Source organism: Candida dubliniensis, chromosome 4 (assembly GCF_000026945.1).
Source record: "Candida dubliniensis CD36 chromosome 4, complete sequence".
Classification (NCBI taxonomy): domain Eukaryota; kingdom Fungi; phylum Ascomycota; class Pichiomycetes; order Serinales; family Debaryomycetaceae; genus Candida; species Candida dubliniensis.
This window is the reverse complement of record NC_012863.1, coordinates 1,117,080-1,128,861: the sequence shown is the minus strand read 5'-3', so window position 1 is coordinate 1,128,861 and position 11,782 is coordinate 1,117,080. Positions and strand designations below refer to the sequence as shown.

The 11,782-nt window shown below is 29.4% G+C and overlaps 4 protein-coding genes across 4 annotated transcripts; 3 read left to right on the top strand and 1 right to left on the bottom strand. All coding sequences in view use genetic code 12, as the record gives it.

Moving 5' to 3' along the window:
- Positions 1-84: 84 nt before the first annotated feature.
- CD36_44710 (subunit of the RNA polymerase II mediator complex, putative) lies at positions 85-5,352 on the top strand (the record flags this gene model as incomplete). Its single annotated transcript, XM_002420078.1, has 1 exon — positions 85-5,352. One exon carries the CDS (start codon positions 85-87, stop codon positions 5,350-5,352), a length of 5,268 nt encoding a protein of 1,755 aa, XP_002420123.1.
- Positions 5,353-5,898: 546 nt separating this feature from the next.
- Positions 5,899-7,989, top strand: CD36_44700 (zinc ion transmembrane transporter, putative; the record flags this gene model as incomplete). Its single annotated transcript, XM_002420077.1, has 1 exon — positions 5,899-7,989. The coding sequence occupies one exon, from the start codon at positions 5,899-5,901 to the stop codon at positions 7,987-7,989; it is 2,091 nt and encodes a 696-aa protein (XP_002420122.1).
- Positions 7,990-8,283: 294 nt separating this feature from the next.
- CD36_44690 (acetylornithine aminotransferase, mitochondrial precursor, putative) lies at positions 8,284-9,654 on the top strand (the record flags this gene model as incomplete). The annotated part of the gene is made up of 1 exon (XM_002420076.1): positions 8,284-9,654. One exon carries the CDS (start codon positions 8,284-8,286, stop codon positions 9,652-9,654), a length of 1,371 nt encoding a protein of 456 aa, XP_002420121.1.
- An 82-nt stretch (positions 9,655-9,736) lies between these two features.
- CD36_44680 (RNase III, putative) lies at positions 9,737-11,737 on the bottom strand (the record flags this gene model as incomplete). The annotated part of the gene is made up of 1 exon (XM_002420075.1): positions 9,737-11,737. One exon carries the CDS (start codon positions 11,735-11,737, stop codon positions 9,737-9,739), a length of 2,001 nt encoding a protein of 666 aa, XP_002420120.1.
- Between the last annotated feature and the right edge of the window lie 45 nt (positions 11,738-11,782).

The following is an 11,782-nucleotide window of genomic DNA, read 5'->3' as shown; positions in this document are numbered from 1 at the left end:
AAACTCCCGTTCTTTTCGTTTTTCGTTTTTCAATTTAATTTAATTTAATTTGACGTCTATCCATTACTCAACATTAATTATATTATGTCCAATAAGAATCGTAATAGAAACAGTTTATTATCATCTCATAATCGATCTAGTCATACAAATTCCACTAGTAAAGATGAACTACTAAAATTGAAATATCTGATGGAATCTCCTAATTTATCCATATATCCATTAAATGATTCATCATCTATGATAAATTGCAAAACTAATGATAATTTGAAAAATTCACCTTATCAAAAATCAAAATCTCAACCACAGACCCAACCACAACCACAACAACAAGGTTCTTTGGTATATCCTGATTTTATGCCTTGGAAAGATCATACTCAATTACCACAAGATGAAACTGAAATTGAGCATCAAAAATTAAGTAATGTATCTTATTTGAACAAAGGTTATTTTGAACCTCCACAAGTGGCCAATGAATATTATTCTGCTCGTAATTTGATTCAAGCTACAGTATTTTTATCTACAGATAATTGTACTAATGTTATAAATGAATTATCTATTCATCTTTCTAATGCTTATAAATCAAGAAATGAAATAATTAATAAAATCAAATTTGATTCTAATAAATTTAAATTACCTACTAGAGTTACATTAACTCTGTCCAAAAAAGAAATTTGGTTAAATGAATTAAGTAATCCAAATGTATCAATGACAAAATTGGGGGAAAAAATTCCTCATGGAATTAGAAATAAAATATTGATTGATTGTATATGTAATAAGAAAATCCCTATGAATCGATCTATTTGGTTTACAAAATGTGTATTATATGGAGAATTACTTGCATTAAGAAGAAAACATCAAAATCGATTATCAACAATTCCCAATAATAATAATAATAATAATAATAATAATATTGGTAGTTCATTGACAGGTACAATGGATCATAATACTGCAGAAAAATTTGAAATTCATTGGCTTCAAGAATGGACTCAACAAATAACTGATTATATTTATAAATTTTCTCGAGAAATGAATAATGTGGTTAATTTAGATGGGAAAAATCAATATATGGGGAAATTATCTTATTTATTGAATTATATTCAATCATTATATATTGAATCATTACTTGATAAATCATTATTTCTATCATTGATATTAAAATTTTTAAAAGAGGGACTTTGTTTACAACCAAAATATATTAATGGATTGATATATGCCAGTATGGAAGAAAATTTGGATGATTATAATGATGACAATGACGATGACAATGAGGAAGAAGGGCAAGAGGATCAAGAGGATAAGGGTATTATTGTTGATGACAATTCCGAGAATAACAATAAGACTAAGATCAAGTCAAAGAAAAGAAATTTAGCTTGGGTAGATGAAATTGATATGAATTATGGACAAAGATTAGTATCTTTAACATTAATCAAAATGTTTTGGAATGATATATTGAAATTTGATTATTTATCCAAAGAATTAAGTGAATTATTATTACTTAACCATTTTTTCATCAATAAATTGTTGTTAATTAACAATAATGATAAGGAGAAAAATGATGTCACAGTAGTTATATCTGATGGATTACAATCCAAAATCCTTAAACTAATATCAGATTGTATCAGATATTTGTTTGAATATAATTGTAATATTTTCATTATCCCTAATCATTGGACCCTTATTGAACAATCATTAATGAAAATATTATTACTGGATTCTAAGGCAACATCGGAAAAGGAACAAGAAGAAATTCAGAAACAATTGGAATTGATTAAATATCGTAATGAAAGCTTGATTTTAAATTTGAAAAGTGAGTTTAATAATTCTAACAACAATAACAACAATAACAACAATAATAATACTAGTAGCTCCAATTTGGTTACTACTACTACTGCTACTTCTAAAAGGTTTGTTAGATCAGGGTCATTTTCCAATTATACACCAAAATCAATATCTAACACAACTATGGAACAAGATTATTCATTTATCAATAGAAGTTCTGATGATGTGTTGAATATTGTTGAAAAATTGGATAATTTAAAACTTAATGAAGAATTTGCAACTTTTTTAAAACCAACCAAAAAATCCAATATTAATTGGAAACTTAATTTAAAAGTTTTATTATATTGGTGTGTTTTACCATGGAGAAATCCTATCAATTCAAATGAAGATATTTTATTTGTTTGTAATTTTTTGAAAAATACTGTGGTTAAATCTTTAACAAAATCTTTACGAACTGAATTTGATAATGAATTATTAGAAATTATTTATCATATTGCTGAAGATAATAACAATTTACAATTTACAAGTTCTAGACTATATGTTTTGATAAATGAATTGTATCAATTGAAATTAATTACCATTGCTGCTTATTTAAGAAAATTAATTGCTTCAGGGATTTTTTATTTAGAACCAGGTAGTACTATTGATCAAAGTCTTAACAATTTACCAAGAATTATGGAAATTCATTTGAAAATTCTTGAAAATTTACCAGTATTAAATAATCGACAATGTGATAGTATATTGAAACGTTGGACTCCCATGGGATTTGATTTTAAAGGCAAATTTTCTCAAGGACAATCATTATTACAAGATTCAATCATTATGAAAATCTGTGATAATCAATTAACTGATGAAATTGATGGCAAATGTATTGAATACATTGATTCTTTAAGTGTTGGATTACAATTTTTATTGATAAATTGGTTGACCAATGAATTAAAACTGAAAATAAAATCAACTAATAAATTAATTCATTTTACTCCAACAGTAATTACAAAACTTTATCAATTTTATACGGAAAACTCAGGACTCACAGTTTTCTTTAAAGTTGTTATTCAAACAATTTTGAAAAATGATGGTGGTATGATTATATTTTATCTTGATTCATTATATTTAATATCTAAATTGGTTATTAGACATTATAAATTGATCAAATCAATAGCTGGTACTCATGAATTATCTACTGCTTATGATTTATTTAAACTTATTATCCAAGTTTATAAAGATTTGAATACTCGTGAATATGATTGTTTTAAGTTCAATTCAGTTTGGAATTTTATTAATGCTGTCATTGAAAAGTCATCAACAAAGACAGCTGCTTCAATGTCGATATCTTCTTTGTCTTCAACACTGGGGGGGAATAGGGATTCCAAACTTAAATCAGTACAAGGATTACATCTGAAACAAACTATGGATTCACCCATGTATATTAATACTGTTGATGATTCACATACTCATGAAACTAGATTCGGTACAAAAAGGTATACTTCTACTGATTTTAGAAATGATCTTAATTTTCTAATTACTTTACAACCAAGAACATTGACACTTGAAGAACAACAAGAAGTGTTTGATTTGATTGAAATTGAATTGAAAGATGTGGATTCTATTTTAGAGTTTTGGTATAATAATTTTGAAACACTTGATGAAGAAAAAGAAATTAATTTAATGAAGATACTTAAAAGTTTAATTGTCAATAAATTTAGTGATCATTCAAGTCAATTCAATGAAAAATTGAAACAATTTATTATATCAAAAGCTGGTCAATCCCAATCAATAAATTACTTCAAAGTGAATAATTTTTTGAAGAAACTTGTTATTTTTGATCTTGTTCGAATTAACGATATTGTTAAGTTGATTCAGTCTATGCAACGAGATGATATCAATATCATTGATGATCCTATATTATTTATTTATGATTTGATTTGGGGTGAAGTGGAAGAAACTTACTTTAGTTGTTGCCAATTAATCTTGTTACAAATTGCTAGACGTATGTATCAAGAAAAATCAAGTTATCAATGTACTATTTTGATGCAACAAGGATTATTGAAAAATCATGAAACACAATTACAAAACAATTCATTTTTCATAAAGTACAAACAAGATGTATTGACATTTTTCCATAAAGCAATAATTACCAATACCAAAGCTATTCAAAGTCAATTCTTTGATAAGTTGTCACATTCAGACAGTTTACAACTATTGAATATGTTACTTCAACGTCAAGAACATGAATATATTGCCACAATTGAGGATTTTAGTTTGTTTATCAAACATATTAATGAATTCAACATGCCTTTATGTCAAATATTGTTGAACATATTATTCAAAATTTTTTTGCCAATTGATAATAAATTAGAAATTAAACATCAATTGGAAATATTTGTCGATAATTTATTACAAGAAATCAAATTTGAATTTTCTAATGAAAATTCTTTTTTTGGAGAATTGTTTAATTTAATGCCTTGGAATCAAAAGAATTATATTTTAGAAATTCTTGAAACAAAATTTTTATTACAAACAAATTTGAATAATGATCAAATTGAATTGATTATAAATGATAAAAACTTATTACCACCATTGAATGATTTTTTCAAGAAATTTTCTTCTTCTTCTTCTTCTTCATCATCAGGACAAATTATTGATACTGATAGTTCATTTTTCCTTAATTTATTTAATTTCATTGGGAATTTAGTTAATGTGGCAAATTGTCAAGAATTGATTATAAAACAATCTAATAGTATCAATGATACAATATCGATTTTTTTAAGAATTTTAATTATTCATAAACTGTATTTATGTTCAATGATATCAAGAAATACTAATGAAGAAAATGTGATTTCATTTGTTACTAAATTAATTGATTTACTCAATTCTGATTATTTGACTAATCATAATGATAAATTGAGAATTTTACTTTATGATTTACTTTTGTTAATGAAATCATCAGTTAGTGAAGAAGTTAATTCAAATAGAGAATTAAATGATAATATTCAAGGGAATGGGAATGGGAATAGAAGTGGAAGTGGGAGTGCTGGTGGAGGATCAAATGCAACATCACCCAATCAAGACACAATACCAGAAGATCAGAATAACAATACTACTAAAGACCTGAAATCTCAAATTGGTGTTACCAATAATAATGATATGTTGGATGTTATAACCCCTGCAGTATCTCTGATTCAAGTTTTATTTGATTTACCTGAACCTAATGCTACTAATCCATTTAAAGAATTTATAGATGATAAATTGATTAAATGTTCAATCATGCTTGAAGAAGAAGAATTAAAATATGGTGGTGATTATCATGTTTTCAATAATACTGGACTTTATTTGAAATCAACGAAAAATTTTGAATCAGTAAGTTTACCTCCATTTGTAAATGGATTAAATAAAAATACTGGTGATTATGATAATTCATCAACAAAAATGGTTAACACACAATCTTTTAAAATGAAAAGTTTTGAAATATTAGAAGATGTAAATAGTAATACTAACAAGAATTCAGTCAATGATGGATGTATCAATTTAAGATTGTTTGATGCTTATACTACAAATGAAAATCCCCGTTAATATTATTATAGAAGATATACTTATAATTTGTGCAATAATATACATCATCGTGTTTATTAATTTTATTGGGATTCGTACGAAATTGATGGTAAGGAGTTTTACAGGGTCCAAATGACATTCTTGGCAGTTTGTATTTTTTTTTCTACTTTGCCAAGAAGTATTAATATTTGACAATCTCTACAATCTGATTAGAATCCCAGTTCCGTAAATGTCTCAAACTAGACATTTCAAAAACCTACTGCTTTGTGTTTATGCCTTCCCTGAGTTGAATAATTTGACAGATTTTAATTAATTGATGACGTGTGACGACATTTATTGTTTGTTTTATTTTTTCTCTTTTTGGGGACGACATATTTTTAATCGACTTGAAGCGACATGCAAATGAAAAGGGGGGGGGGGGGACAACACAGGCGAACAGTTTGAAAAAAAAAAAAAAAAAAAAAAGGGACAGCCTTTCTGAAACACATAACATACTACCAAACAAATTTATCTCAATTGTTCTTATTAATATACCAAAACCCTAGTTATAATCAATATTGGACAACAATGACAGATAAAGATCTTCTGCCCTCACCGGCATTGAATGACCCTTTTGAAACAGAAAGTGCGGTTTCAGATACAAGTGATACCCCAATGACGAATAATTTTGAAATTCCACAAATACAAACACCACAAGATTCTCAAATTAACCCAATGTCACCGTCTATTCATATTGAGGAATCATTTATCCCCAATGATACTTCATCGACTAGTAATTTTGGATTGTTGTCAAGTGCAAATTTTTCGACAGATTCTTTAAACAACGACACAATGACAGAGCCATTTAACGATTATTATAATAATAATAATAATAGCAATTTTAGTAACAGTAACAATGGTTCACCTAGACGATACTCAAATTCATCATTAACCAATTCACCAAGAATGGGTCGAGCCAATTCAAATAGTGCTACTTCACGTTCTCGTCCCTTGTCGGCATTTTTAATGGATTCTAGTAATGCAATTTCAGAAGATGGTCAACCAATTCAACCAGTTTTCAATAATACCCCAAGATCAAGAAATTCTTTAACATTTGGTATAAAAACTCCAATTTCTTCCACGTTTTCAAATAACTATACACCACCACCATTGGCTGCACCAACTGGTCCTTATAGATCATCATCTCCAACAAGACAATCGTCACCACTGAGAATAAACAAACATTACCGATCAACTTCACCAGTTAGAAGAGGATCATCACCAACAAAGGCTAACAACAACAACAACAACAACAACAACAGTAATCCATTTAATTTTCAATCACAAGACTTGATGTATCAAACTAATCTTAATGTCAGTAATGGTTCAAATCTAAGTTTGCCACTTAAACCAGCTCATCGTAAAGGTCACAAATATAAACATTCCTCGATTTCTATGAACCTTTTCCAAGAACCTCCACCGGTAGATATTGGAATGACACAACTTTCAGCTATTCCTGATCTGTATCCAATACCGAATTTCAATGAAACATTAAATTCAATTACCCCTAATCAGAAATTAAGATTCATGTGGTCAGGTTTCCATGTTAGCTTATCATTGATTATTTTCACTATTGGGTTCAAATATAAATTATCATCTTTATCTACATTGGCTCATTTAGTATTTTATGATTCATTGGGTTCATTACTTATAGTGTTTGTTGACACCATGTCCAATTTTGATGTTTGGAACAAATCTTCTCTTGCTTACCCTTTTGGACTAGGAAGAATAGAAGTATTGGTTGGATTTGCATTGAGTACCTCATTAGTAATGGTTGGGTTTGATTTGTTTAGTCATTTCATTGAAGAGTTTATAATATTATGGGTTTCTCCCGATAATCATGTTGATCATGAACATCTGTCACATAATGTCCATGCTGAACCTGGTAAAAATAATACTGATTCAAATTGGCTTATTTATATACTGGTTTTGATTATCACCATGGTTGTGTCATTGATTTCGTCAAACTATATCTTGACATATGATAGAATCACGGAAATGATAAACGGACAAGATGATTCGGGTTTGAAAGGCAATTTCTCCACTAAGGGTAACATCAATAATGGGAGTTTGTTAATTGATGTTGATATTAATAATACTGCTGGTGAAAAATTAAAGAAAATTGTTAGTGCTTGGAAAAAGAATCCAACACATTTGATCACATTAAGTTATACGTTATTTTTATTAGTTGGGCCCTTGATACCTCAGAGTTTAACCTCTGACTTGGCAATTGATATTAATGAAGCTGCTACTATTACAGTAGCATTGTTGTTATGTTATAATGGATGGAAACTAGTGAAAACTCTTGGCGGGATATTATTATGTTCATTTCCTTATTCAGATTATGATTATCATGTGCTCAAATCTAGGATTGTTGATCAAATATTGTCGAAAGATTTTTTCAAACAAACTTATCGAATAGAGAAATTTTTCATTACTAAATTCAATTATCGACTTTTTGTTATTGGTATGAAAATCAATATGAAAGGAGCTAATTCTGATGAAGAAGTAAGAATGAGATTTGAAATTAATCGAATAATTTATAATGAACTTGAAAAATTGGATAATTCCAGTAAATTAGTGAAACCAGAAATTACTATTGATATAGATCGATTCTGAAAATGTACTAGTTAGAATAGTAGCTATAGTTAATAAAATACTCTTTTTTTTTTTTTTTTTTTAATGAAATAAGTTGAATTAAGTTTATGGTGGTGGTGGTTGTAGTGGTAACATGTGAAGGACAGCCGCAACTGCTGTATCAAGTAATAATAATTAATGAGTCAATTTTACCGCGATCGATAAATAATCTTTGGTCAACACAATGAGAAGAAGAAGAAAAAAAAAATTTTTTTTCAACGTAATAATTACTTCCTCTTTTCGATCTTTTTATTGACTTAGACAAACTTATTGACAATGTTGAGAACATATACTAAATCCTTGTTAAAAACATCAACCGTCATAAAGAAATCACTTTTGTTGAATCCAGCAACTTTATCATTGCTCACGAAAAAGTATTCGACGACGACTTCAATTCCTGATGCTAATGATGAATCACATACAGGGAAATTTATTAATTCAATTTCCAAACCTTATTCAGTCACCACTTATGCCCGTCCAAATCTAGTATTGACTCATGGTAAAGGATCATATATATATGATTTAGAAGATCGTAAATATATTGATTTCACTTCTGGTATTGCTGTTACTTGTTTAGGACATTCTTATGAACCTATAACTGAATTAATTAAACAACAAAGTGAAAAATTGATTCATTGTTCAAATTTATATTATAATTTACCTGCTGGAGAATTATCCAATAAATTAATTAATAAAACTAAAGAATTTGAAGGAATGAAAGATGCTAGTCGAGTATTTTTATGTAATTCTGGTACTGAAGCTAATGAAGCAGCATTAAAATTTGCTCGTAAATATGGCAAAACAATAAATAAGGAAAAATATGAATTTATAACTTTTGAAAATTCTTTCCATGGTCGCTCAATGGGGGCATTATCAGTTACACCAAATCCAAAATATCAAGAACCATTTTCTCCTTTGATCCCAGGGGTTAAAATTGCTAAACCAAATGATATTGAAAGTGTTAAACAAGTTATAAATAAAGATAAAACTTGTGCAGTTATAATTGAACCTTTACAAGGTGAAGGTGGAGTTAATCTTATTGATGAATCATTTTTAATTGAATTACGTAAATTATGTGATGAAAATAATGTATTGTTGATTTATGATGAAATCCAATGTGGATTGGGTCGTACTGGTAAATTATGGGCCCATTCTTGGTTATCTCCACAAGCTCATCCAGATATAGTTACCATTGCCAAGGCATTAGGTAATGGATTCCCAATTGGTGCCACTATGATCACAGAAAAAGTCGAAAGTAGTTTAAATGTGGGTGATCATGGAACAACTTATGGTGGTAACCCCTTGGCTTCATCTGTAGGGTCTTTTATTGTTGATCATATTGCTGATAAAGAGTTTTTAACACAAGTTGGAAATAAATCAAAAATTTTCCTTGAAGGATTAAATAAAATATCAAATGAGTATCCTAATTTGATTGAAAAAGTTAAAGGTAAAGGATTATTATTAGGGTTGCAATTTAAACAAAATGTTGATATCGGTGAAATTGTTGCTAAATGTAGACAACATGGTTTATTGATTATAACTGCTGGGATGAATACTATTAGATTGGTACCAGCTTTAAATATTCCTGATCAAACCATAAAAGATGGTCTTGAAATTTTAACTCAAAGTATTAAAGAGGTTAATTAGATTAATACGAAAAGAATATACATACATAGAATAAAAATAACCTCTGCACAATTAATTAATTAATTCATTCATTCATTCATTTCTACAATCCTATTTCAGCTAATTTTGGGGTATTAACCAATGCACACATTGCTGCTTTTTGAGCAGCTAATTTCTTATTCAAATCAAATCCACCACCCAAATAAATACCTTTAACCAGAACAAGAACATGATAAACTTTTTCAGGGGATATTTTATCCTCATATTGAGGGGTGGAAATTTTTGCTTTACCCAATTTCGAATATAAATCATTTTTAGCATTAGTATCAACTTTCTTACATCCAGTACCTAAATGTGGTATACCGTATTGATCAACATAAATCTGCTCACCATTCTTACTTGTAGCATTTTGATCATATAAAGGTCCGCTGGAAGGTGGTTGTACTTGAGATCGTGCTGGGGCTTGGGCTTGGGCTTGAGTTTGGGTTTGTGCCTGTGCATGTTGTTGCAATAGCTGTGGTGATGCTGTTACTGCCGCTGCTGCTGCTGCTTGTGAGTGTAGATGCTGTTGCTGCATTGGATGAAAATAGCCGATGGGTGCACCACCTCCGTATTGTTGTGGTTGTAGAAATGGTGTTTGATAGGCAACTCCGGGATAATGTTGTTGTGCAAATGCAAATGATTGTTGTGATGGTGGCGGCTGCATTGCAAATTGGGGTGGCGTTTGTCTTGTATTTGCATTTGCTGACGATGGGGATATGGGTGTTGTTGTTAGGTTTTGTATTGAAGGTGACTCTGTAGCATGCTCAACAACAGGTGTACCTACATGAGAACTCATAGTTGGAGGAGCTTGTTGTATTGGGATTTGCATGACGGTTTCCGGATTCTCTGTTTTAATGACCGACTTAGTGGTATTATTCTTCATATGATTATTTTTCAAAATCTCCCATATTTTCATTATCCGACCCTGATCATTCAAAATATCTTGGGCAGCTCGACATTTGGCTTCTTCAAAACTTACTGATGATACCCCAGAACCCAATTCTTCATTATCCACCAATATTCTGGCCACATGAGGATCAGATTCAACTTGAATTATCTCGTATCGAATATTCTCTCGAGGAAGATACAACATATTAGTCACCAGTTTGAATAAAAGATCCAATTCAACAAGAGCAACTTTTGATAAAACATCATTTTTATTCATATAATCAGCAATAACTGGTTCATATAATCTTTTAACAAACAATTTCAAATCATTCAAATCATAACCCTCGGTTTTAAGTCCACCCATATATGCCAAAAAAATATTGCCAATGATTTGCAACTTTTCTTCATAATCAGCATCAACGGAAAAGTTATATTTCAAATGATCAACTAAATTATAACCAAATGCAAACTTGGTTAAAATAATTGGTGTCATTAATTTATGACTAATAAATTGTATATCTTCATCAAGTAGACGAGGGTAACTTTCTTCCAATACTTCAACAAGACAAAGTTGCATGATTGCTCGTCCTCTCAAAACCAATCTTCCATTATGACTTTTATTATAGTCACTAGATGACAGTTCAATGAAATCCAGAGGTTGACGATACGATCTATCAGTCATGATTCTAATCAAAAGTATTGTACTACTAATTGCAGGCAAAGTTGGTGGATAGGAAATAATATCAATAGGAGCAGTAAGGGTATCAGGTTTTTTACCTTGAAGAACTCTTAAATCTTGAACAACATTACTGGGTAATACTGGATTATAATCCAAAAAATAAGAAACAAATTGATCTTCAACATTTGATTTGAAATTGATTTTTGAAAGTGATGTTAATAATGGCAAATACCCTCCCAAATATAATTCTTTTAATCGAACAGCAACTTTTGTTTGCAGAGCAGTCATCAATTGCTCTAGTCTTTCAATTGTTTGCACAGTCTCACCTGGAGCTTCACCAAGACGAATAATTTTCAATAGCTTTTCATATTCTTCTCTTGTTGGTGCTTTACTAATGATATTGTTAACCATTGCTTGAAACTGGGAAACATTCCCCTTGACTTGAGTTAAATCATCACATACAGTTAATAATGATTCTGTTTTATCGAAAGACATAATTTTGTTTATGCTATGTTAATATTGACTTTAAAAAACTACTAG